The 26,707-nt window shown below is 41.7% G+C and overlaps 3 protein-coding genes across 20 annotated transcripts in view; 2 read left to right on the top strand and 1 right to left on the bottom strand.

Moving 5' to 3' along the window:
- caska (calcium/calmodulin-dependent serine protein kinase a) overlaps positions 1–26,707 on the bottom strand; it is a 163,865-nt gene that overhangs the window by 50,233 nt on the left and 86,925 nt on the right. For all 17 annotated transcript variants that reach the window (XM_088083758.1, XM_088083757.1, XM_088083765.1 and 14 more), the window contains exons 4-6: positions 24,573–24,650; positions 23,563–23,635; positions 511–613 (exon numbers count right to left, since the gene is read on the bottom strand). In XM_088083758.1, coding sequence (XP_087939884.1) covers positions 511–613; positions 23,563–23,635; positions 24,573–24,650 — 254 coding nt within the window. The remainder of the gene's footprint in view (positions 1–510; positions 614–23,562; positions 23,636–24,572; positions 24,651–26,707) is intronic.
- On the top strand, positions 1,862–7,330 carry gpr34b (G protein-coupled receptor 34b). Its single transcript, XM_042495280.2, has 3 exons — positions 1,862–2,212; positions 4,137–4,722; positions 5,018–7,330. Exons 2-3 carry the CDS (start codon positions 4,160–4,162, stop codon positions 5,589–5,591), a joined length of 1,137 nt encoding a protein of 378 aa, XP_042351214.2. The 5' UTR covers positions 1,862–2,212; positions 4,137–4,159; the 3' UTR covers positions 5,592–7,330.
- Positions 7,518–13,286, top strand: gpr82 (G protein-coupled receptor 82). 2 transcript variants are annotated; one of them, XM_088083755.1, is made up of 4 exons: positions 7,518–8,823; positions 10,575–11,404; positions 12,014–12,154; positions 12,261–13,286. In XM_088083755.1, exons 1-4 carry the CDS (start codon positions 8,787–8,789, stop codon positions 12,492–12,494), a joined length of 1,242 nt encoding a protein of 413 aa, XP_087939881.1. In that variant the 5' UTR covers positions 7,518–8,786; the 3' UTR covers positions 12,495–13,286. The 2 variants fall into 2 exon arrangements, with proteins under 2 accessions (XP_087939881.1, XP_087939882.1); XM_088083756.1 differs by lacking the exon at positions 12,014–12,154.

The raw sequence follows: 26,707 nt of genomic DNA, 5'->3' as shown, positions 1-26,707 counted from the left end.
TCTTTGGTTGCTCAATGCCTTTTTCCCATGTTTCTGAATTTGCTGAGGTTTCAAAAGGTTAAATACAAGTACAAATGGAAAGATAACTTTAAAAAACACAACAGACACAAAACATACAGGAATGAGAGGCGAAATTAAATAATGGCCCATGTTCAAAGCCCTAACATCATTTTGTAAAAGCTGATTTTCAAGTAAAAGGGAAAAGTTTCCAGGTTTAGTCTGAAGTGCAGCTCATTCCAGGCTTGCAGGGCGTGAAGGAAAAGGCAGATTTACTCAGCTGCGTTCGGGTATTTGGGACCACGAGGAGATTTCTTTCTTTTTTTGACCTGGTGTCATAAATTATTTATGTCCAAAAACTGATAAAATTATATGTGAAAAATGAAAACATAGAATAACTTAAGATCCAACACAGTTTATATTTCTTTACACAAACAGTGACAGGAATTAAAATGTCAGTGCTGCCTCGATGACTGCTGATGTTTCGGGTGTGTAGGGTCGTGTTTGCCGTACCTCCTGCCACCAGTCCCGACTCTCCGAGCTGGATGGCGACTCCGAAACCCCCCAACTTCACCGGAGCGGAGTTCTCTTTGGACGCCAGCAGCACACAGTGAGGCTGAGGACCAGAGGAGAGACGTGATTTAATGCTCGTATTTCACTAATTAAAGAGCGACACCCTCCTATAAATAAAAGAAAAATCACATGTGCAAGACACACCCAAACCCCCAAAAACCATCACTCACCACGACCTCACACAAACAAGCCACACTGAAGGAGGATCACAGCAGACGAGGAGCGATATACATCTGAGAGTTTTCTTATGCATCTTCAGCACAATGTCTGTTTGTTTTAGACACAGTTTAGTCATTTTATAGCTTTTTTTTAAAGTTTCTAACCAAGATGTTTCCTACATGACATAAGAACATTTTGGGACATGGGAAATTTACCAACTTGCAGATTAAATTTTTGTTTGAAATGCATGTGACCTTGATGTTTGACCACCAAAATGTAATCATTTCTGAGTCCAAGTGGACATTTGTGCCAAATTTCAATAAATTTCCTTACAGACTTCATCAGGTATCGCATTCACAAGACTAAGATGGACACAAGATCACAGTGACCTTTGACCACCGAATTTCAATCAGTTCATCCTTGACTCAGAGTTGTTTGTGCCAAATTGGACAAAATTACCTAAAAACGTTCTTGAGATATTGCTCTAACGAAAGCAGGATGTATGTACTCACACACTGACAGACAACCTTATTTGGTTCTCTTTTGTTAAGCGGTCGAATAAAAAGAGTATGAGGACACAGAATATTGAAGCAGTTTTGGAACTTTCACTTCTTGGTTGATAACCTTCATGTGTAAATCTAATTTTGCGTACAACATTAGCTAATAAATCATCTGCTCTGACCACAGATTTCATAATATGATGACATGATTAAGATTAAGAGCAGGCGAATCCTTCAACCGTCTGCCGACACATTTCGCTCCAGAGGTCGACAGCAGCGAGCGTTTGCTGGGTGGCAGTTTGAATATGACCTCGCTTCACTCTGAAGGCTCTGCTTTAATTATCGTGAAGGCATACGCTGGTATTTTCGGAGCCTTTTTCTGTCACAGTTGGCTTCACTCGGCCGTTACCTCCATATTATAATCAGAGCCCGGAGTGGAAAAGCATATTGTGTATATACAAGTGGAGCGTGCTCTGTGATCCCACTGCTCGCCCTCATGTGTGTAATCAGATGGTCTGTGCTAAGCCCTGCCCCGCCTCCCTCTCTATCTCAGCCTAAAGTCTGCAGAGCGGCTGCGAGGAGCGGAGGGGGGGTTGACCACAGCTTCAAGTTTTCACCGTACGACATTGGCACATTCTGCACTTCAGCATTTCTCTGCAGACTTTCCACAGCGCTGCTGGGGAAGGTACGCTTCTCTGAAAGAGGAAACAAAAGGAGGACTCTACGCAGAACTATTCTCACTTTTAAATTCAATATATAGACAACTGCAGAAAGTAGAATTCAAAATGACAAAAGGAAAGGATCTTATTAATTTCTTAAGGACAGCAAATTTTGGAAATCTTTCCTACCACATGAAGTGACTGAGCGAAAAGGACTGCAAAAAGCACAAGTGGACCTCTCCAGCTCAGAGTGTGTGTGTGTGTGTGTTTGTGTGTGTGTGTGTGTGTGTGTGTGAGCGTTTTTTAATGGACTTCAATGACTAGGTGAGTACTTTCACATGTTCCAGTTTCAATATCAGCAACATCTCTTAGTTTGTTTTACTGGCTGTAAGATAAGGGCTTCATGCTGTGAGCAAAGGAAGCTCTCTTGCTTTAATTCTAGTTAGCGATCGCTGATATGAACCCAATGAGCATGAATGTGGTTTCTCAACTGGTTGATGCTGTTAAAAAACTTTTTTTTTAACCTTTTTTTTTTTAAGTGCCAGAGCGCACAAATTCGGTGCTTTTGCAAATTCAAAGCTTTACCATAATTCAGTGATACTCAACTTACAGCTTGTGGGACAAAATAATGTGATTCACACTGAGAATTGTTTTTGTACATTTAGTATCTATAAGGTGCCAGAGTGCATAAAACAGAATTAAAATAGAGCCTGTTAAACAAAAAAAAAAAAAAAGTGCCAGTGGAGGATCCCCCACACCCCTGACAGAGATCCTAGCTAAGACCCTAATGCCCTCAAATGTTATAAAATATATAAAATTTCCCGCTATCTTTGAAACCTCCTAAAATCTGAGAAACATCCTGAAATCCTAGGGTTAAAGAAACTTCCTAGAATCCCCAAAACGCCCTTAAATCTAACAAATGTCTTAAAATTTTAGAAATGTCCTAAAATCAAAGAAACATCCTAAAATTCAATTAGTGACCTACAATCCTAGAAACGCCTAAAATCCTAATGAGGGCAGCATTAATGCTGAAAAGAACTAATCCATACAGCTGGACCCCAAAAACCTGCAGTAATGAGTCCGAAACGTTCTCCTTTCTTTCGTGGTTCTGTTTTAATTCTGAAGAAAGAAAACAGCACCCACTGCAGAACGAACTCCAGCTGCTGTCACATATTGATGTTGAACTGAAAACTCTACTTAACTCTATTTAAACTCTACTTTATGGAGAAATGTCCAACATGTGTTTACATCATAGTGTACACAATGACAGACCACCATTAATACAAAACCCTCAGAAATGGGAAGTGAAATGGAGAAATGAGAAGGTTTGGACACAATGAGAGGTCAAGCAAAGGAAGCATGTTCAGGCCTAAACCTCTACAAACCACAAGTCGAGTCAAAAGTTAAATGCTTAAAAAATGTATTCCTGTATTTTTGTGGAGGGTTCAAATAACTTCCACACTTTAAAGCTGGTGTAGGCAGTTTAATTTTGCCATCATTTTGTAGGTTAACATGATGTTAGAAAGAGTCCAATTATTTTGTTATTGCGACTAAAACTGGACTTTTAAAATCCATCCAACAACAGCTCCGAAATTACAAATGGTCCAGTTTGTGCCAAAGTGTTTCCGAAAGCTCCCTTTTTGAAAGAAGCGTTGATGGATTTCAGTTTGTTAAATTAGTATCAACGGACAGCTGACTTCTTGATCGTCTTTTTCCATATTACGTGATATGGATCAGGAATAACCACGCTGTAATTGACCCAGCTGAGGAAACTAGGCTAATGTCTGATCATTTTTTATGCTTTTTATCATGCATGTAAGATCCTAAATTACATCTGAAGGACATTTTTGGTGATTCGGGTTTCCAGAAGCTTTAACTAAAAAAAATAAATGATATGAATTCTTCCCATTATGTTGCACTGGATGAGCGGACCTTGTTCAGAGCCGACAGGACAGAAGACAGAAGAACTGCAGGAATTGTATGATGCTGTCAGCAGGCAACCGGATATAATTTTTATAGCAGCTGCTGATTTTAATAACCTCATCCTTCAACTCTAAAGATGTAGCAGGATCAAGGACGAATTTCATTTATTTTTAAAAAAAATAACTAATAAATCTACCTTTTACCCTCTTCTTCTTCGACTAATGTTTGACCATTTCGATGCTTTTTATTACACACATAAGACCATAAATTACGTATGAGGAGAGTTTTTGTAAAATAAATAATTTGTCTTCTTCCCAATTTGCAGGACTGAGGATCAGAAAAACCACCATGACGAAAAACATCTCCACCACGTCTGCCAACACCACCGTCCAGACTCCAAACAGCTCCTTCTTTCTCATGAGCGAGACGAAAACCACCCCGGTGCCCTGCGTGGATTATGGCGCTCTGCAGACCCCGCTAGCGGCGCTCTACACCATCATCTTCGTCCTGGGTCTGGTTGGGAACCTGGTGGCTCTGTGGGTTTTCTTCTGCGTTCACTCCAAGAAGAACTCTGTGCGGGTGTTCCTCATGAACGTGGCTTTTGCCGACCTGCTGCTGGTGGTGTGTCTGCCCTTCAGGATCCTGTATCACAGCCGAGGAAACAGCTGGACTCTGGGACCCACCCTGTGTAAAGTGGTGGGGAACCTCTTCTACATGAACATGTACATCAGCGTCACGCTGCTGGGGCTGATCAGCGTGGATCGCTACCTGAAGATCCATCGAGGCGCAGGGGCACAGCACAGACTGCGCTCCACCAGGTGGAGCTCCGCCCTCTGCGCGGTCGTTTGGATCGTGGCGTTTGCTTTGACGCTGGTGCTCCTGATGTCCAAGAACCACTCAGAGTTGGACAGGTTGGTGGTTATTTCTGGGTGTCATTCTGGGCTTATTATATTATAAATATTTTATTCTGACATTTTTTTGGATCATTTTCTTGTCATTTTTTCACTAATTTCTTGAAATTTTGGGGAAATTTCTTGCCATATGGATCATAGCCTTTTTAAAAATGTTTTTTTTTCCAAAGAAATCAAACCAAATGTCCTCAGGTTTCGAAGGGTTAATTGGCTTTTGAAAGTCTGAGCACAGATTAAGAAAAGCGATGTTGATCCAAGTTTACAGTAGTTAATCTGAAGTCTTTGCTGTTTGCAGGTGTTTCCACTACAAGCCGCTCCACGATAAAAAGTGGAAAGCCTACATCAACGTCTTTGTGCTGGTCGTCTTCTGGCTCGTCTTCGTCTCTCTGGTGGTGTCTTATGGAAAGATCGCCCTCAAGCTCCTGAGGACGTCACAGGAGAAACCGGACCTGCCCAACGCGTCCCGCTACACCCGAACCGCCAAAAAGTCCTTCTTCATCCTCTTCCTCTTCACCGTCTGTTTTGTCCCCTATCACGTGGTCAGAGTGTTCTACATCAAAACGCAGATCACGGACACGTCGTGTTCCTTGCAGAACGTGGCTGACAAAGCCAACGAGGTGGCTTTGCTGTTTTCGGCCCTCAACAGCTGCCTGGATCCTGTCATGTACTTCCTGTTGTCCTCGTCGGTGAGGAAGGAGGTGCTGCGCTTGATGAGTGGCGTGTTTTGTCTGAGAGACGTCGGCGGGGTCAGCGGGAGCAGCTCCACAGCGGAGTTGGACGGTAAGAGGACAGACAGAGGACAGGCCAACGTCAGCTTGACCAGCCATCTGAAGGAGAAGACTGTGACTGAGTCCAGCCAGGGGACATAACGGCGCTCCGAGACACTGAGACTCGCGTTTTACAAAGTAAACATGCTGCTGAGGAACGGCGGCAGAGACAGGAGAGAGAAGTCCAACATGTGCATCTGCTTGTCGAGTTGATGACGGCTGAAATTTTGCAACCCGGCTTAAACTGCAGGAACTAATGTTTCAGGAGAATCCTGAACGTCCCGTCTCTTCATGGACAGAGAACAAATGACCATAAACCAAAATACCGCCGCACCAACACGCCCTCGCTCCAAACTCGCCACATGGCGCCACTCTGTCAGGACCTTCTGCATCTATGAGATTTTAGGTATCACTCTACGTCGGCTGTTTACGCTGCGGGAGGCCGTTACGATGATGTCAACAAATGCACGCTTTTGGCGGATGATATCACAGTTGACCTTTGACCCTAATGGATATAAAACTTACATTATGTACACAGAAATGTATGTGAAAGGAATTTTTGAATTATGGCTAAAAACATGTTTTCGTAACCGTGACCATGACCTTCGACCCCCAGATCCTAATCGAAGCTTGTGCCACATTGGAGAAAATCTCTGTCCTCACAACAGTAAGACGGATGCAAGGTCGCAGTGACCTTGACCTTCGACTGCCAAAATGTTGCTGTAACAAAATTCCATGACCTAGTAAAAATTTCAAGAATTTTTACTAATTCCATGACTTTTCCAGGTTTTTCCTTGACCATAGGAACGCTGTGATACTGGGATTTCACACAAAAATTAAAACAACTATGATGGAAATCTATTATTTTGTCTACGGTACGAGTGATAACTATAACGATGTGAGCATCCTGATGAGCGATAACTTTTTTAGCCGAGGTGCCGAGAACACGCGGCGCCCTCCAGCTGGACGCTCCGCAAATTTGGACGAATTCTGATCGGCTGTCAATGTTTCTATCAATGATCTAAACGATGATGCTTACTATAATAACAACAATAATGATGATGCCATAATAATAATGAAAGAATAAATGAATATCTGTGACTAAAATCACTGCTTCATTTTCATATTACGCACTGTGTTTAACCCTTTGAAACCTGGATCCACGTCACTTTCTTGTGCAGCGTTCAGTCCCCTTTTTACAAGCATATAAGTCTGAGTCTAAACTGAGTAAATTGGTTTAATTTGGTTTAATTGAAAACATGAGAAAAAAGGCGATGAGTAACTTGACAAAAAAATAGTGCACTAATTGCAAGCAATTTGCAAAAAATGGTCTAAAAATTTGCTTTAAAAAAGGAGAGTGAGAGAGATTTATCCAAAAACACTGGGGTAAAATGTCCAGGAAAATATATGTATAATTATTTTTATTCTATTTTTAAAATTATGTTACGTTTTTTTTTTTTAAATTAAAAAGATTAGATTTAGGTCAATTTAATTTTTTTTATCAGATTTTCAGGTCGTTTCCTTTTTTTGTTTATTTGTTGTGTTTTTGTTTTTTGCTTTAGGAAATTTTCTTGTAACTTTCCATGTTTTTTAAAGAAGTCAAGCCGATTTACTAAGATTTGAAAGAGTTAATGTAATATAAGCAGCGGATCTAAAGGTAGAGCAGCAACCTCAGCTTTGAAACTGCTGCGGCCAAAGACAGGAATTATGATCTTATTGTACTTTATTTAAAACTAAGGTCAACTAGAGCTGAAATAAAAACCGACAACGGTCCGACGTGTGACCCTACAGCCATTTTTCACTCCGACAAATCTGAAGGAAAAAAAGATGCAGACGACATCAAAGCCTGAACGTCGCAAATGACAATTTACGATGATCACAAGCTGACGGAGGACCCAGAGGAGCTTTTACAGAGATGAAAGCACACCGAGGCTTTTCTGATAGAAAAACACTCTTTGGAAATGTCACCGCTTTTTTTTATATGTAAAAAACGTGTTCTGCTGACGACTGCGTCTGGATTTATTTTCACTTGTTTTCAAAGTGCATATTCCACTGGGGTGAGTTATGTGTATAAATGAGAATCTCAATAGCTCAAAGTGTCAATCAATATAGATGCTACAGTGTGAGGAGAGAAAAGGGAGAAATTCAAGCTCACACAGACTCCCTTTGCTTCTCAGCTTCAACTAGAACAGCAGCGCCACCTGCAGGCCGAGTGAATACAAACAGCGTGAAGAGGTTAAGGCGGATCACTGCTGAGCACTGAGACTGAAGCGGACGAGACAGAGGACTTAAGTTTTAAAGCAAAAGACAAAGATGGAAACTTTAAATTCCACATGTGAGGAAAAAAACATGCAAGCAAAACTTTATTTATAGCGCTTTTCATGGTGGAAGGTGGAAGCACAATGTGCTGCACCGAGTGTGAGGTCCACAAAACGAAGCCAGCAACTGGCCACAAACGCAAATTAAATCCTTTAACTCTCTGAAACCTGAGCAAATGCCTAAATTAAAAAAACAAAAAAACAACAACACAGGAACAAAGCAATCAGCAACGAAAGAGGAGATGATGCCCAAATTAGCAAGAAATTACTAAAAAGTACAAACTACCTGAAAATCAGTTAGTAATAATAAGAATATCAATAATAAAACATTTTTAAAAAGGAAAAGATCTGGAAAAAGAGTGCAAGTTTTTTTAAATTTTTTTTAACAATTTTTAAAACATATTTCTAATGATTACATCTACATTTTATTATATTTTATTTAATTATTTTTTTATATTTCTCCACTCATTTTTTGAACAATAATTTTCAGGTTGTTTTCTTGTCACCCATTACTAATTTCTTGCAGTTTCCTCATTGCCTTTTCCCACATTTTGCTCTCATTTTGAATGTTTAAATACTTGCGAAAAAGCATCTGAATGCAGCACAAGAAAAAAACGATGTCCATCCAAACTTATAATGAAAATACTGTCGGGGCACTCCTAATGAAGTGACACAGTTCACTTCTGTCAACGTGCAGCACAATTCATGTTCATCTTGAAATAGACGAGCAGAACCACAACTTTTCACCCACACCATCTGCTCTGACGCCGTTCATCTTTTATCAGCATCGTGTGTGCTGATGGAGGAAATGGAAACAGAAGTGTGACACTGACACACCCACAAACAAGAGACCAGCTCTCAAACGTTTATCTTGTCATATGAAAAGCAGGAAGCTACAGAAAAGGGTCAAATTGAAGCAAGCTGGTGACTTCAGCTCCATCTGTAAATATTTTAATTTCAGGGAGTGTTGCGGTCGCCAATGTCGTTGGATGATCTCGTCAGAGCTCCTGTCCGCGGTACGTATGTTTGTATGTAACAAATGGTCTGTGTGAGATGCTTATGGAAAGTTTATCACTTGAACTATCATTGAAATAATTACTTTTTCGTGATGTTTTTAAGCTTATTTAAAGATTCAGATCAAATAAAGTGTCCTAACATTGTCGCTAAACAGAGAAGGATTAATATCCAAGAACCTAAATAGAAAATAGAAAAATTACAATAGAAATATGACAAAGATGCTTTTAAAAAGTAAAATGACATAATAAATATGTAAATATAATAATGTAATAATAAGCTGTGCTGTTTTGTGCAGGATGTGCGAAAATATGAAGCGACAGAAAAAGCGTCACAGTAGAGCTGTGATACTCAACTTATGGCCCACGGGCCAAATCTGGCCCCTGACAGGCTGCCGAGTGGCCCCCCAGCCATTTTCTAATTCACAATAAAAATAAAATGATTCACACTGTGAATTGTTTTTGTACTTTTAGTCTCCATAAAGTGTCAGAGAGCATAAAACAGCATCAAAACAGAGCTTGTTGATCAAAAAAGAGCCAGAGCCAGTGAAATTCTGCAAACGTACTAAAACCGCCCTGAAATCCTAGAGATCTCACATATGTTCTAAAATTCTAGAAATGTCCTAAAATCGTCCAGAAATCTCAAAGCGTCCTAAAATTCTGGAAATGTCCCACAACTAACCTAAAATCCTAGAATCATCTTCGAATCCCAGATACGTCCTAAAATCCCACAAATGTCCTAAAAACCTTGGAAATGTCCAACAATCAAAAAATGGGGCTGCTGCGACTGGCTCCGGGCCCCGGGCCCCAGGCCCCAGGCCCCAGGCCCCAGGCCCCAGGCCCCAGGCCCCAGGCCCCAGGCCCCAGGGCCGTTCTGCCATTTTGCCCCCAGGCAAAGCAAGAAGAGTAACGTGAGTCCGTGCAATGAGTAAGATGAAAATGCATGAATTTGCAGATGCTGAAAAAGTTAAACTCATTATCTTGTCATGAACACACGCGGGGAGCGATGTGGGGTTTGGTGATTTGCACAGAGACACAGAGACGGGAAAGGTGGAGCGATTGTTTGAATATGATAAAAATAATATGTTGAATGTTTTCAGTTTTTTCTGATCTTTGAGGTTTTTTGTAATGACATAAGGGCAAATTTTAGGCAGGCGAAGAGTTCCGGAGAACTTTGTATGTACGTCAAACTAAAAGGAAGACAGCGCATCTATAAATCACACGTTTGACAAAGGTGTGATTTTTCTCATTCACTCTCTGTCTAGTTTATGTTCAAAGTGGATTTTTCTCTGTCGTGTCTCTTTTAGCCGTCACTTTTGTGTTCTGGGATTTAAGGATGTTTCGAGGACTTTGGGGAATTTCTCGGATTTTAGCATTTATAGTATTTAAAGAAAATGCTTGCATGTTTGTAGGATTTTTTCAATTTTTAGGATGTTAATACAACAATGATTGATTGAATTTTAGTGTTTCTAGGATTTTAGGACATTTCTAGAATTTAAGGATGTTTCTTGGTTTTGATTGGATATTTGAATGTTGCTAGGATTTCAGGGCATTTCTAAGATTTTAGGGACATTTCTAGGATTTGAGGATCTTTCTAAGATTAGAGGACACCATATCTATACCACAATCATATCACGTTTGACAGTTACAAACGTGAATTTGTGACATTTGTCACTCGCCGGGTGGAAGTCTCTGTTTATGTTAATATTGGATTTTTTGTCTCTGTCGTCTCCGTCTCTTCTGTGTTCCTACAGATCAAATGGAGTACACATCGAACACTTTTCCACCTGAAAACGTGTCCCACTCCTCCTCTGTTGTCTCCCTCTGTCCCACCGCCGCCACCCTCTTCTTCCTCCCCTCCGCCTACATGCTCCTCTTCCTCACCGCTCTCCCGGGAAACGCTCTGTCTCTGTGGGTTTTCCGGCGGTGCATCTCCTCCGTCTCCCCAATCCACGTCTGTCTGTCCCACCTGAGCATCTCCAACCTCATTCTGTCCCTCACCACGCCCTTCCTCGCGGCCTACTTCGCCTGGGGCTCCGTGTGGATGCTGAGCGGCGTCCTGTGTCAGCTGGTGCTGCACGGCATCACCCCGGTGCTCCACATCAACATCTACATCAGCATGATGATCCTGACCTGGGTCGCCCTGAGCCGCTTCGCAGCCCTGATCCAGCACACCCACGCCGCCCGGCCCAGCGGCTTCACCAAGCTGCTGCCGCACACCTTCTTCGCCCGGCTCACGAGGCCCTCCTTCGCCAGCAGGGTGTGTGTCGGGGTGTGGATGGTGGCGGTGGGGTGCACGGTGCCGGTGACGGTTTACTACTCGGTGAGAGAAGCTGTGAGCGCCAACGCCGCCGCCATAGGTGGATGGGTGGAGGTGTGCTACAGCCCCGCGGTGGAGATCGGCGGCAGTCTGTCCGCGACAGTCACCGTGCCCGTGATCACGCTGTTCTTTGTGTTCTACCTGCTGGTGCTGCTCTCCTACATGACGGTGCTGAGGCACATCAGACGCTCACGCCGCAGCACCAACGTCACCACCTCCCAGAGCCTGCTGGGTCGAGTGCTCCGAAACATCGTGGTCATCCAGGTGAGTATGAGCCCGATCATACTCTGAAATAAAGTACTAATGAGCCCGATCATACTCTGAAACAAAGTACTAATGAGCCCGATCATACTCTGAAACAAAGTACTAATGAGCCCGATCATACTCTGAAACAAAGTACTAACGAGCCCGATCATACTCTGAAACAAAGTACTAATGAGCCCGATCATACTCTGAAACAAAGTACTAACGAGCCCGATCATACTCTGAAACAAAGTACTAATGAGCCCGATCATACTCTGAAACAAAGTACTAACGAGCCCGATCATACTCTGAAACAAAGTACTAATGAGCCCGATCATACTCTGAAACAAAGTACTAATGAGTCCCATCATACTCTGAAACAAAGTACCAATAAATACTCAACCTGCTTTGCTCAGGGGCCACATGCAAAATAAAAAGGAGGCCAGGGGCCGGACGTTTCTGTGATTTTAGCAGATTTCTATAATAGAAAATCATTTCTCAGATTTTGGGATATTTCTATGATATTTAGGATGTTTCTAGGACATGAGAAGTTTTCTCAGATTCTTGCCTCACGTCATTCTGCGTCTCAGAATAATATCTGGAACTGTCTTTTGAACCGCCTCCTCTCAGGTTGTAATTTCGGTTTGTCTGCTGCCGTATCACATCTTCAAACCCATCTTCATTTCTCGAGCCCACGACCTTCGTCAGCTGTCACATTCACCCGCCACCGACAACAGCAACCCCTGTCATCCACTCTCCGCCTTCATCGAGGTCACTGAACATCAACTTCATGCAAACACGTTATTCTTTACTGGTTTACAGCAGCGGCACACACACGACACACACGATGACCAGTTTCTCTCTCCTCTCCCTCCAGCTGAAGAACTGCCTGCTGCTTCTGGCTGCTCTGAGAGGCTCAGCTGACCCTCTCATGTACTTCCTGTTAGACAAAACCTTCCGTCATCAAACTCTTAGACTTTTAAGGTGCGGCAAAAATACGCCAGGAATCAGAAACACGCTCGCAGATAGCGCCAATCAGAAGCCTGGACAGCTGGAGAATGGAAATGTGGCCACGGGGACTGTGGACTTAAGTCAAGGAAGTGCTTTGTAGCCTAATGTGTAAAAAATGTAAAGCGCAGACGTCCCTGTAATATAGCAAAATATACAGAGATCAGCTGAACAAAACCTCCTAGCAGTCCCACAAACTGGACTGAAAACCAAGGGTGACTTCTTTACTTATTAGAAAATGGTATTTTTAAACTTGCAACCTCATTTGTTTTTGTACACATTGTTATTTTATTTCTGTTTTAATGTCCTTCGAGGGGCAGGGGACATTTATTTTATTCTGTAAACCTTTTTATTTGGGAAGCATTTTGTGCTTAGGCTCGAAAGGTGCTCTAGAAATAAAGATTATTATTATTATTATTATTATTATTATTATTATTATTATTATTATTATAAATTGCAATTTCTTGTAGTCGTGTCACAAAACCAAAAATAAAAAAGTGATGCAGTCTACGGGGAAAACACAGTGTCATGTTCAAGTAAACAAGGAAATGTTTGTCGAGCAGCCGTCATGTGCAGCAGCAGCCCATAAATATTTGATGTCCGTGTGTCATAAAGCGTGTTCGGTAATTGTGTGTAAATTATTGAGGAGGGATTACAGAGCGAGCTGCTGTTTGTGCACAAGGTGTGTGAGATGGTTTCGGGAGAGTTTTTTAAGGAAAACAATGTTCTGTGAAGTGTGGCCCCTGCAGATGTGTGCTCTCCCCCTCCCCCCCGAGGGGCCGCGGTTTTTCAGACTCAAGCAGGCAGCCGAGAGGATCTCTCACACACACACACACACACACACACACACACACACACACACACACACACACACACACACACACACACACACACACACACACACACGCGCCGGAGGAAACACACAGCACACATAAAGACGGAGAGGAGAGGATAATAATGAGTGATGTGCTGAGCTGTGGGCTGCTGTCAGAGGCTCTGCTGTCTGTAACAAACTGCAGCTGGAAAAGGAGGCGCGCACAGACACACACACACACACACACACACACACACACACACACACACACACACACACACACTCTGGCTTACACGTTTTATTTTGCATTTCTAAGCATTTACACTGTCTTTGCAATAGGGCTGAACAATATAAAGATATTATATCGTTTTAGAGCTGCAACAACGATAATCGATTATTAAACGTGTTGGTAACGAATAAAATCGATTCACTGTGTTGCGCGATTATTATGTCACTCGCTGTGTTGCGGGACTGTTCATGTCGCATACAGACGGGAGAAGCCGATGTTTTGAAGAAGCGTGGCGGAGGCAGAGAGGACGTTTCATACGAAAACTTCGAAAGTTTGGGAGCACTTCACGTCATGCAAAACAAGGAAGTGTGTGGAGTGAGGAGGAGCTCAACGGCAGGTAAGACTCGACAAAAAAACACGTATGTTCAGTTTTAAAGTGAGGAAACGTAACAGTATGTTGTTAAAGCTGTCAACATTTAGTTTTTGAATTGTTTGATATTTGATTTTGTAGTTATTTATTATTTATAATTTAGTATTATTTTGACGGGTCAGCGATGTTTGTGCTTTTTTTTGCACTTTCAATGATAATCTGTTTTTGATTAAAGAGAAAAAAATGCTTATTTTATTATTATTTCTGTTTTGAATTTTTTAAATCTGATTAATCAATTCATCGAAAAATTAACTGACCGATTAAACGATTATCAAAATAACTGTTAGTTGAAACCCTACACTGTAAAGAGATATGAGACTATATTTCCTCTTGGATGTTGGATATCTTTATATCGTGATAGGGACTCCATTTTTTCCTGATTTTAAAGGTTGCATTACAGTAAACTGATGTACTTTTCTCAACTTCTCATACAGCTCTACTTGTTAAAACTTGCCTTTACCCACTTAGTCATTATATCCACATTACTAATGATTATTGATCAAAAATAGATTTGTGTTCATGTTTTTTGTCTTAAATCTACTGAAAAGTGCATTTAGACCTGAAAACTATGTCTGATATGTTTGCATCTTTTAGTTTTTGTATCAAGAACAAGGTCTCCTACTGTTTTATCTTTGATTTATGTTCAATTTTATCATCTTTTTAGGAGAATATTATATTGTCACATCATCACTTACAAATCTTAATAATTTCCCCTGACACTTTGCTTTGTTTGTTTTTTTGGTATCACTTTTATCTGCAGAGCTTTCACTTTTATCGACGTTTTTCATCTCACTGCTGACAGCTGGTTACAACGCTGATTAGAGACATTTCCCTCATTCTGACTGTCAAACAACAAAAAAACCTTGGTACAAAAACAGGATTTAGAAAAGTGAAGGGGACGCTTTCCTGTCTGTCCCCCGAGGAAGAAAGACGTCCTTGTCTCTACAAACTTTTCACTGCATATGTGAGACGGCGTCCTGCCCTTCACGTGCTGCACATTTGTCATTAAAAAACAGACTCGCAGCGTATTGGCAGCTCTAATTCAAGTCACACTCACTTACCCTGATTACCGCGACCTGTGGAGGCTTAATTGAAAGCATTTTTTCGCTCATTTGCTGAAACCAATTCTTTACTGAACGATTGCGACTGTTATTTAAGTAATTCCCCCAATTATTCGGCTTCATTACAGACGCCAGCGGCCCGTATCAAAGACTATTACTTAACCCTCTGAGTATGTGGTGCCTGTAGATGTACATATATGTGTGTGTGTGTGTGTGTGTGTGTGTGTGTGTGTGCGTGTGTCCATGTGTATTGTTGCATTCACTTGTTGTTGTGAGATGAGCAGAAGTGTCCCCAGAGACGGCATTAGTTCCAGTGGCTGTCCACTGTCGTCAGAAAGACACACACACAGTGACTGATTGTTGTTTTTGTTGGTTCAGACAAAACGCTCTCAGACATGAGGGATCGGCGGCACCGGCGGCGCTCTCAGGAGGCGTGACGCCGGTCGTGAGAGCACTTTTTTAAAGTGTTCCGACGGCGAGCAGGATCCCGTCTGCATGACGTCACGTTGAGGCGTTTTCTGACTCACGCATCACGTAAGAGTGCGGGAGGACATCCTGTGTAAAACTATCATGTGATGGAAAATATGCTTCACTCAACACACGAGGCTGGCGTGTAGGCGACAAACTGAGCGTCATTCATGCTTCACCTCTTAAAGCTCACATTTTTATCGGCTGCAAGATGTTGCATCAAGTTTAACTTTAACCCTTTGAAACCTGAACAAACTGGCTTGACTTCTTTCAAAAACATGGGAAGAAGGCGGTGAGCAATGAAAGAAGAAAAGACCTCAAAATTGGCATTTATAATAAAATACTGCTGTAACTACAGGCTGTACTTTTGTATTTTCGTATTGTCCGTCAACGTGGACACAAAGAGCATTCAGCTGATCAAGAGACAGACCCGTCCTTCTCTTTCTCTCTCAAACTCGGACCAAAAGCTAAAACTATCCGCGCTAATCGAATAACGTCTAAGATTACGCTATGGCACTGCTTATTTCTCTCCTGAAATTTTTTCAGACACGTATTTTAATGCCCTGTAGCAAGAGTCTGTGAGCAGAAGAAATCACAAATATATCCGACACGGTGAATCTCGGACAACGACAAAACCACAAAACAAAAACAGAGATAACAAACTGCCTCTGTCCTTTGACGTTTGGACAGTTTGACAACAAACAAACAAAAAACAGCTGCAATTAGATAACAACAAAAACTGACGAGCGCTGTGACACAAAGGCGTAATTTTGTCATCAAACCTGGACAGATCTTTGTGCATGGCGTGCATATTTGCGAGCGCGTGCATGTGACAGTGAAACCTCAATGTCAGAATTTCGTGGTCGGCACCTCAAGGCCCGCCGGACGCCATTAAAGCGGCTATTAGCGGTGCTGTGCAGCCACCCGTCATCACACAAACAGCACTAAGACGGCAGCTAATGGTCCTCTGTGTGCAGCTCCGGGCAGAGGGCCACTTCGTCGTGTAAAAGCAGCTGACATTCGCGCGTTCAGCGGAGGGACGAGTCTGCTCTCCGCTCAACTCACTGCTACAATTTCACATGTAGAACGTGACATTTGCTGTGCAGAGGGACAGACGCGTAAACACAACTCAATTCTGTCTGTTTTCTGGATCTGTGGTTCAAACCGGAGCCTGAAGGTGAAGATCACGCTCCGTTTACAACCTGCGGAGCCAAATCTGGCCCCTGATAGGGTGCTGGGTGAAAAAAAAAATCCTAGAAATGTCCCTAATATCCTAGAAACGTCCAAATACTAGAAACATCCTAGCACTGCCCCAAAATCCTAGAAATATCTTAAATTCCTAGAGATGTCCCAAATATTCAACGTCCAAAAATCCTAGAAATGTCCCTAAAATCCGCTCTGACTGGCCCCTGGCCTCATGCCACTTTGCAAAAAGTGGCCCCTGAGCAAAGCAATATTATTTAGTGAGCTTGCTGTTAATTGTCTAAAACAGATGAGACGCAGCAGCTGCACTGAGGCGTGCTGCACATGTCTGACCGCGATGGTGCACAAAATAACAGGTTTTCTGCTGCTGACCCTGAAATATTTGCTGAAAGACACTTTTTGAAAAGTTTGAGTGTGAATTCATCCTGCGAGTCTCAAGGACGGCTGCAGGTGAGGAAACGTTGCTTTAGTTGTTTCCAGCTCAACGAAAAAGATCAGTTACTAAAAAAGTCATGAAAAATAAGTGTGGGAGACTTTTTGGTCAAACTGCGTCAATTTGATGAAATTATTCCAGAAACACAGCAGGACTAATACAGCACGCCTACTTCATGAATTATTAGTGACGGCTTCGGAGCTGCTATGAGTCACTAAATGGAAGGAAGGTGAAGTCATGCTCTTTGCTGTTAAGCTGCGTGGGGAGTTTCAGAAGAGCTATGATTTATCTTTAAATACATTGTATGAATATCAGTCTTTTTTTCCTCATATTTATTCCTCTTGACACACTCTTAATTCCCAATGCGTACCGCTGTTACCAGATTGAGTCTAATCTTAGTCTGCAAACAAGACGCTGCTAATACACTTAAGAAAGCACATCAATTACCACATCCCCAAAATATCTGAGCAGGTCTTCATAAGACTTTGTGTGGAAGTTTAGTTGAAATAAAAGAAGATTAGACTGTTTGTTTTTTAATTTACGCCTTATTATTTACATTCATCCTTTTTTTCCTCTGATTTCTCACGTCCACCTTGTGTCAGATAAAGCTGCAGATTTTACACCTGCTTTTATTAAAAAGCTTTATCCAATTTAAACTGCAGACTTTATTCTGACGGTCGAAACGGTGATGAATCGGGTGCTGTTTAAGCAAACAGGAACATCTTAAAATGCATGAGATCAAACAGCAAGATGTTTCTTTTCTTTCATGACTTTAGCTGCAGGTGAGCACAGCAGAGTCTTTAAAAAGTTTCGGAAAAATGCAATTAAACAATTCTCTGTACTTTCATGCAAAACGAGCCAAAGCAGCGGCTGGACAGACTGAAACATGAAACGACTTCTTTCAGCAGCACTGAAGTCTCTCAGACGAGTTATCAGAAATAAACTTCCTGAAAGTTACTGTAGGCAAATGACCAACACCAGCTTCTTAAAATGTGACACTGCAACACGTAGCCACAACTTTAACCACAGCTGAGAGAGAAGTTCTCTACAACATGACAAAAAGTTACGTAAATGCTGATGTTTGAACAAAGTTTCCTGCAGTGACTCGATGTTATATTCTAGGAACTCTAAAATTCACAGAGCTGCTGCGTCTTCTGACAGGAGATCCCTTCACTTAGAGGAACAGAAAAGGATACTATTGTTGTACGCTAAGGTATGGCTCTCTCTGCAGTTATGTTTACATCAAAAGTTGTGCCGTGTTTACGGATTCCTCGGATTGCTCGACACCACGTCGGGATCTGTGCTTTGCAGATCAAACGTTCGGCATCACTTCGGCTTCTGAAGCGTAAGCTATAGAAACGTAAAGGAAAGTTCACCGCTGCTCGCTCTCGAACCTGTGCATTCAGAGCTGATCCGGATAAACTAACTCTATCAGTTTGCGGTGCATTAGCATGAGCAGCGTCCGCAGCGGCGACGAGGCCAAAAGGCAAACACACACAGATCCACAGAAAAAGACACAAACACGGCGGCGGCGCCATCACCGGTGGAGGTCCGCGGTGAAGTGAGGGGAAGATAAATACCGAGACATCATGGTGATTTATGAACATCAGCATTTAAATGAATTCAGTGACTTTCATGCATGGAGAGATGTGGCACACTCCAGCTGATCCATATTCAACAAGGACGGCTGCATGTGTGTGCGTGTGCATAGCGTTTTGTGTGTCCCTCGTAAAAAGGGCATAAATCTCGGGCGGTACGTCTGATGAACCAGAGACAGCAGCGCACACGGTCGCAGTTAAACGGTGAGAAGTGAACCAAAGTCAAAGCTGCATCTGTGCAAACACTCAGCTCCTGTTCAGCATATGTGTTTGTTCCTGCAGTTTATTGTGCATTTTAAGGGAAACTTCACCCATTTTCAACCGGTTTGTGTCAAAAAACATAGGTAGTATGTTTAAATGGTGCCTAGATATCCCCCCAAGCTACATCATTTATGTCATTCAGCAGAGTTTCGACAGGCGGGATCATTACAGATTTACACAAAACTCGAGTGATATTTTCAAAATGTTGATAAAACAAACAAACAGTCATCTCACAGTTGATATAACTGCGAGATGACTGTTTCCACTGAGTGATGTTCTGCAACGTCTCCTCTGACAATAACATCCCAGTAACCATGGCGATGGATGTTCAAAACATTACCAGCTTTATTTCTATTGCAGCCACCGCATTAGCCCTCATTATTTCCAATCCAAGGCCACGTAGGCGTGTTACGGAGCCATGATGGAAAGGCGAGCCCCTTTATATTTTAAAAATGATATTATATTTTTAAAAAACTGTCATAAATCAAAGACTTTCAGAGAGCAGCAGTACGAAATGCCTAGAAAAAAAATTACAAAGTCTGCAACTTCTATATGTTCTTTGATCTATACATTTTTTTTTAATTAAAACATTTAGAAATGTAGTTTTTTGGACTTTTTTCCCTTGTTTTTTGTAATATCTGATAACTAATGATCAGGTCATTTCCTTGTTGAATTTTACTTTTTTGTGCGATTTTAAAGACATTTCTTGTCAAGTTGCTCATTATATATTATATTATGAAGAAAAACTGATGTGTATTCAGCTGTAAGGGTTTGTGAGGGTCGGGGTTAACTGAAGTTAGCTTTTTGTCCGCCTGCTTCTGTGGCTGGTGAACTCAAATTCTACCAGCTACTCGACAACTAAGTGTTGTTGTTTTTCAGCAGGCAAATTAAGCAAATCTAGCAGCCACTTGATGACTGATGATTTACCAGCATCTGACTGCTGCTGATTTCTAACCCTGGCGAGGTTCTTCTTTAAATCAGTGAAATAAGTCTTTAAAAAGACGGTTTACAACTTCATACTCAGATCTTGTATGAGAGACGTGTGTGAGTGCGTTTGGCTGAAACCCGCCCTGCATCTCTGGACATTAAAGGAAAAAGAAATGTACCGGAAGGAAGTGTGTTTAATTTTAATTCTGAGTCAGCGTCCTGTGTGAAAAGCGTTCTCTGTGGGCGAGACACACACACACACACACACACACACACACACACACACACACACACACACACACACACACACACACACACACTTAAATCTTTGACAGAAAGATTGGACTGCAGCGTTTCATTATTAATCGACTTACTGCCAGCACACACGCTGCCCACAGGACCTGAACTGGCGGACATGTGGTGGCTGCTGCTGCGACTCTTTAGCAGAGAGACACGCCGGCATCTTGTTATCGTGGCAGGAAAATTAAAGGGACAAGTCGCCCCGAAATCTAAAATACATATGTGTTCTATAGCCTGCAGTGCTGTTTATCAGTCGAGATAGTTTGGTGTAAGCGCTAAATGTCGGAGATATCGGCCGAGGAACTGTAACTAGACGACACTCAAGCGTGTGAGAATCTCAACAGTGATGTTTGTTTCCAGAAATCGTGACGCGGTTACACGAGATAATCCGGAGAGACTGCTGTGAGCAGTTTCATGTAGGATGAAGGGAAACATGAAGGTTTCTTGCTTCTTAAGACATTTCTAGTAATTTGGGACGTTTCTAGGATTATTGGGCATTTTGAGGATTTTATAACATTTCTAGTAAATTAGAACGTTTCTAGGATTTTAGCACATTTTTTAGTAATATGGGACATTTCTAGGATTTCAGGATAATTTTAGGATTTTACAATGTTTCAAGGCTTTCAGGATGTTTCAAGGATTTTAGGACATTAGGGTCTTAGCTTGGACCTCTGTTGGGGGTGTGGTGGATCCTCCTCTCGCTCTATTTTGATCAACAAGCTCTATTTTGAAGCCATTTTATGCTCTCTGACAGCTTATGGAGACTAGAGGCAGTGGCACTTTAACCTGAGTAAAAACTCTGAATACTTGAAGACATCTGCAGGTAGAAGGTGGAAACAGGAGACGAACGGAGCTAAAACAAAACAGATATCACTCTAATAAGCAGACACGCTCCGACTGTAAACAGTCGGCCGTATCATCCGTGTCCCGCTGAACTGAGCGGCTGGCTATCGCTCACACGTAGACAGTGAGCCTAAGCCAGTAATTCATCGGGGATCCGGTGGGAGAGCAGCCGACCGGAGACGGACAGATAGGACTGTACGGGCAGCGATGACTAATACCTGAGCACAATGCCGAGGACAGAGATAGTAACCCACATGCTGGGAGCTGAGTGCGGCCGTATAATACGCGCCGTGAGTCTCTTGGCAAAGGCAATAAAACACACACAAAAAGAAGCAGTGCAATAGAGATGTGTGAATATCACATAAAAAACATTAAACTCACAGCTGGGGAGGCTGCCGGGGGAACGGTGTTTCGCACCGTTTGTTTGTGAGTGCGGAGTTTGTGACAGAGACGACAAGAGACGGCTCTGAATGCAAAGAGAACCAAACTGGCTCGACTTCATGTAAGAGCCGGCGAAAACACGGTAACTGCCTGCAGACACAAAAACTGACGTGTAGTCGCACTCGAGCAAACGCACGAACCTTTTCACGCAGGTACACACACACAAACCCGACACGAGGGCAACATGTTGGAGGGAAACTCAACTTCATATTAATTCTGCAGTGGAAATCTGACATGTGACGTGTGGATCTCCCGCCGTGCAAACCGCAGGCCGGCTGTCACTCCGCTGTTTCCCGCCAGCCAGCATGCAGCAGGCTGCAGACGCACTTTCACTCACAACACTCGAGGTAATGAGAGCCTTTACTCTGCAAGAATGACACCTGAAATAAAAAGTGTTTCCTTTTCACGGTGGAGTTTAACGCTGAGACCAGGGTCACACCGAAGAGGACGTCTGCTGATCTGCTGATCACATCTGTGATATGATGAGATTAACCCTTTGAAACCTGACCAGAACATTTCTTAACCGGTTGCATATTATTTTTTTGTGAAACAAATGGAATCAATTTGCTCACATACAAAAGATTTAAACACTGGTGAAAAGTGTTTGAAAGCAGCACAAGGAGAGGATGTCACTCCAGGTTTCAAAGGGTTAAGTGGGGTAATGAAGCAAAACTCTCTGTTGCAAAATCCTTCGATCAGTGTGATATCAAATCCAGCCATGAACACGACAGAAACTCAATGTTGCACAAAAGGACGGAGGAATAAAAGAGGGATTTTTATCACTTTTAGACACTAAACTGGACTTTTTCTCCTGAACTTTGACTGATTTGTTTTTGGGAGGTTAAGCAGCTCTACACGTGCTAACAGGCGCCACCTACAGGAGCAAAAAGCAGCAGCAGTTCAGACCTGCAGATAAACATATTAAAACTGTTTCCTTTTCCTCTTATTTACAGTCTGCACATGGTACTTTTTTAATTTTTTTATTATAACTATTATCATTTTATTTAGTTATTTGTATCTTTCTATTTAAGGTTTTATCCTGCCTCTGGTGTTTCCGCATTTTAATGAATACTATTTCAGTTTTTTTGTGTGTTTTTATTCACAGTGAGTGAGTGTGTGTGTGTGTGTGTGTGTGTGTGTGTGTGTGTGTGTGTGTGTGTGTGTGTGTGTGTGTGTGCTGAAAATATTTTTTGTGAAATAATCTCTGTTTTCCAGATGTATGCAACCAAAATAAAACCATTCATTCATTCATTCATTAGTTTGATATCTTTGGTGAACTGTGGATTTTAGCTTTTTCCAGCTGATGTTTGTTTGTTTTTAATTATGTTCTTCTTGAGATTTTTATGTGATTTTAAATGAGTTATACTGTGTCGAATGCAATGTAATGTGTTGTGATTTTTAGGCCACTGAAGGTTTACTTCTCTTGAACACATTCTTAATGAGACTTAATAACTTTTGATTCTTTCTACTCGATTACACTGCACTCGAAAATAGTTACTATAGTAGACATCTGTCCAAAAGTGCTGCAGATAAATTTAAGAAAATTATTCCACCTACATTAATCTCAGATTTTGAGGACGCTTATACTAACTTTAGTTCCTCTCAAATTAATTATCCTGCTGTTAACGGTCCCGCTGGCTCACTGCCATCAACACTTGGCACCTCATAAGAAGAAAAAAATGAAACAAAGAAAATTTGCTCTGTGCAAAAACTCCCTGGCCTGCAAACTAAAACAAATATCCCAAAAATCTGAAAGAAACTGGCATTTAACCTGGAAGAGTCTCGCTTAGTCTGGCAGGACAGTCTCGCTGTGTCTTGCTTTATGCTTGTTCTGGTGCGTTGTGTTGAGTAGCTGCTAACTCTACGGGGCGATCGGCGGCCACAATCCGTTCTTTGTGGATTTGAGTGGACATGTGGTCGATTTTCAGCAGCCTAGAAGCTCTTTTTCTGTCCATAAAGCTGTCCCTCCTCCTGACAGAGTGATACTGGTCTGACTGGATCTGATGGTGAGGCAGCGGCTCTGTGATTGGCTGTGTCTGCAACTCGCAGGTGTCAACATTACCTCAACCGCCAAAACTAACCTCCTCTCTGACAGCAGCGGCCGCTGTGCAGCTTCAGCAGAGAGCGGCAGTGATAAAGCGAGGAAACGAAAGTCAGAAATACCTTGACGTCTCGGTGGATCACATTGTTGTCGTGGCAATAGCGTAGCGCCTCCAGGATCTGCCTCATATAGTGACTGCAGAAAAAAACACATTGCTCAGTTATTGTTACATCACAGAAAAGATCATCTTAACCCTTTAAAATCAGAGCAAATCGGCTTGCAAATTGCAAGAAATTAGCAAGAGGTGGCAAGAAGTCAACATGAAAATGTTTGTTAAAAAAAAAGAACCGGGAGCATAAGGGAGAGAGAGAGAAATATTATGAAAAGTTAAAAAAATAAGAAGCACGCTGAATCTTTTCTGTTAGCTAAGCTGTTAAAACTAAGCACACTGGCTTGATATCTTAACATTTTTGAAGGAAGGCAATGAGCAATTTAAGAAGAAATTACCCAAAACGTTTGCAAGAAATGAGTGAAAAGTACAAGAAAAGCACATGAAAATGAGCACAAAAAAGTAAAATAATTACACGTGTGTACACAAATGTGTAATTATGATCATTATGAATCTATTTAGTTTCTCTATCACTTTATTTTTTCCCTAGTTTTAAAAAAACTAAACAAATTTCTTGTAAAACAAACAAAACAAAACAGCATAAAACAACAGAAACAAAGAAAGCAAGATTAAAAACAAACAAACAAGACCAACAAAACCTGAAAGTCTTTAACAATTTGAAAATTCACTAAAATCATTTTATATTTGTAATAAGAATTATTATAATTTTTTTGTCCCTGGACATTTTTCCTTAGCTTTTTTTTTAATTATTATTATTTCCAAATCCACTGATTTCTTGAAATTGTGGAACAATTCTTATCAAGTTGCTTACTGACTTTTTTCCTGTTTATTTTATTTTATTTTTATTTTATTATATTTTATTTGAAAGAAATCAAACCAATTTTCACATGCTTCAAAGTTTTAAATATTTGTGAAAAGCGTCTGAAAGCAGCAGAAGAAAAGTGACGCCGCTCCAGGTTTCAAAGGGTTAAAGGAGGTAAAATGAAATGCGTGACGCCTCACCTGGCCACTGCTTCGCTGTAGACAAAGCCAGCATCTGCCCTCTTCACGATCTCAAAGCACAGGTCCGCCCCGTCCATGCTGACAGAGACAGAGACAGAGACAGAGACAGAGACAGAGACAGAGACAGAGACAGAGACAGGATCAGGATCAGTTTGCTGTAAAGGTCAGAGCAGGAGTCTGTGTGCGAAGGAAAGGTCACACTTATTAAAACGTCTCTGACTGGTTGCGAAGGTGAGACGGGAGACGGCGGTCAGCGGAGGAGAAGCTGTGATGATGTTTTTGTCAGAAACGTCTGGATCATCACATCAGCTGCTGCGATGGTGATAATATTCCTGTTATTCCCCTTTTTTGTGTGTGTATTTTCAACAGGGCAATTTTAAACTTTAATTACACAGAAATTTTATTTTTGAGAACTTATTGATTAGTAAAACACAGATGGTGATAATTAACAAGATTCATGAATAAAACCGTGTAGAGAAACGTCTACATGCATTTGTTTTTCTTTTCTTTTTTTTGTCGTCAGATTCATACAGAAACACAGCCGCCTGATTCTGTTTCATAAATCTCTGTAAGCGTTGGGCGATGTGGCCCTAAAATAATATAACGATATTTCGGGCATTTTTGGGATAACAATATTCTTGATGAAATGACAAAATAAAAAAAAAATGAATTAAAAAAATATTTATTATTAATCTCAAGGACATAAACCTGACAGTTTGCCTTTGAATATGCAGCAAAAAAAAAAAAAATGCATGAAAGCAACAACAATAACAAAGAGTGAGATTGAGATTTCCTCCATATGCCAAATATGGTCAAAATGACCTCATCAGGTGGAAAATAGTCAAAATGACAAATTCAGAGTCAAAAGCCCAGAATGACACCCAGAAATAATACAAGTCCTGTTTTTCTGCTCTGATGGCTGTGGGATCAAAAATGTCAGTTTGAATGGGTTTCAATGGAGCATTTTTGGACCTGAACAGTCTGAATGTAACTATTTAGTTTCCACAGTGTATTTTAGACTTATTGTAGGAGCTGAGCTGCAAATTCACTGATTACACTCAAATACACAATCTGGACCACATTTAGGACATATTCACAAAAACAGACAAAGTTATGAAAAAATATGAAGAATGAAAAGTGCGTTAAACGCGCCAAACAGTTAAAGATGATCCATAAACACTCCAGCAGGTTATTTTGTTACATGTTAATAAATATCAGTGAGGACGGTTAGGCGCTGCTCTCTCAACCAAAATCCATGAATTATCTGACGTTTTGCAGAGTCACATCATGTCTTCAGTCTGGTTTTTTTTAGTTTATTGACAGAAACTGTGGTAAAAAGTACAGCGACGTCTCTGCACACTCGTCTCCTCGCATGAATAAATTCAGTTCGTCTTTTAATAAACTATTTAAGTGTGTGTCAAAGCGTCTTGAAGCTTTAAATCCGTGGACAGTCAGGTTCTTTTCACGGGGAGATATATTAAAGACCTTCAGAGAGATGAGAATATTTGCTCACAGCACATTAACTTCAGCGGGAGAGCCTGTTTCTGTGATGGTGAGATTTTAATGCTTTCTGCGTTCATAAAATCCCTCCAGAGTCATTTACAGTAAAGATACGGCCTTAACCGCGACAGCTCCTCAGCGCGCTCAGAATCAGGCTGCAGCCCGAGGTGACAGCGAGTCTCACACCTCACCATCAATAAGCTGCTGGGGACTCACTTTTAAGCCGTGGTCATTAGGCCTGGACACACACACACACACACACACACACACACACACACACACACACACACACACACACACACACACACACACACACACACACACACACACACACACACACCCCCCCCGCCTCGGTCCTGTTTACTTACACACACACACGGCTGAATGACAATCCTCAGATACACACACACACTTAATTATGACCCAGTCATCTAGCTGCAGCCGGTTCTGTCTCTCATAATTGCTCTGTTCCCGTTCTTCCCCAATTACTGTAACCTGCTCTTTACTGTCGCTAAGCCTCCGCTCCAATTAAACTGCACTGCTCTGTCCGACTTGGCTGCAGCTCGCACATATTTCCTCCGCTCCCGTCACCTCACACACACTCTCACATACACTCTCACACACACTCTCACATA

Source organism: Plectropomus leopardus, chromosome 10 (genome assembly GCF_026936395.1).
Source record: "Plectropomus leopardus strain MGB_pleo_1.0 chromosome 10, ASM2693639v1, whole genome shotgun sequence".
In the NCBI taxonomy this organism is placed as follows: Eukaryota; Metazoa; Chordata; class Actinopteri; order Perciformes; family Serranidae; genus Plectropomus; species Plectropomus leopardus.
This window is presented reverse-complemented; position numbering and strand designations above follow the sequence as displayed.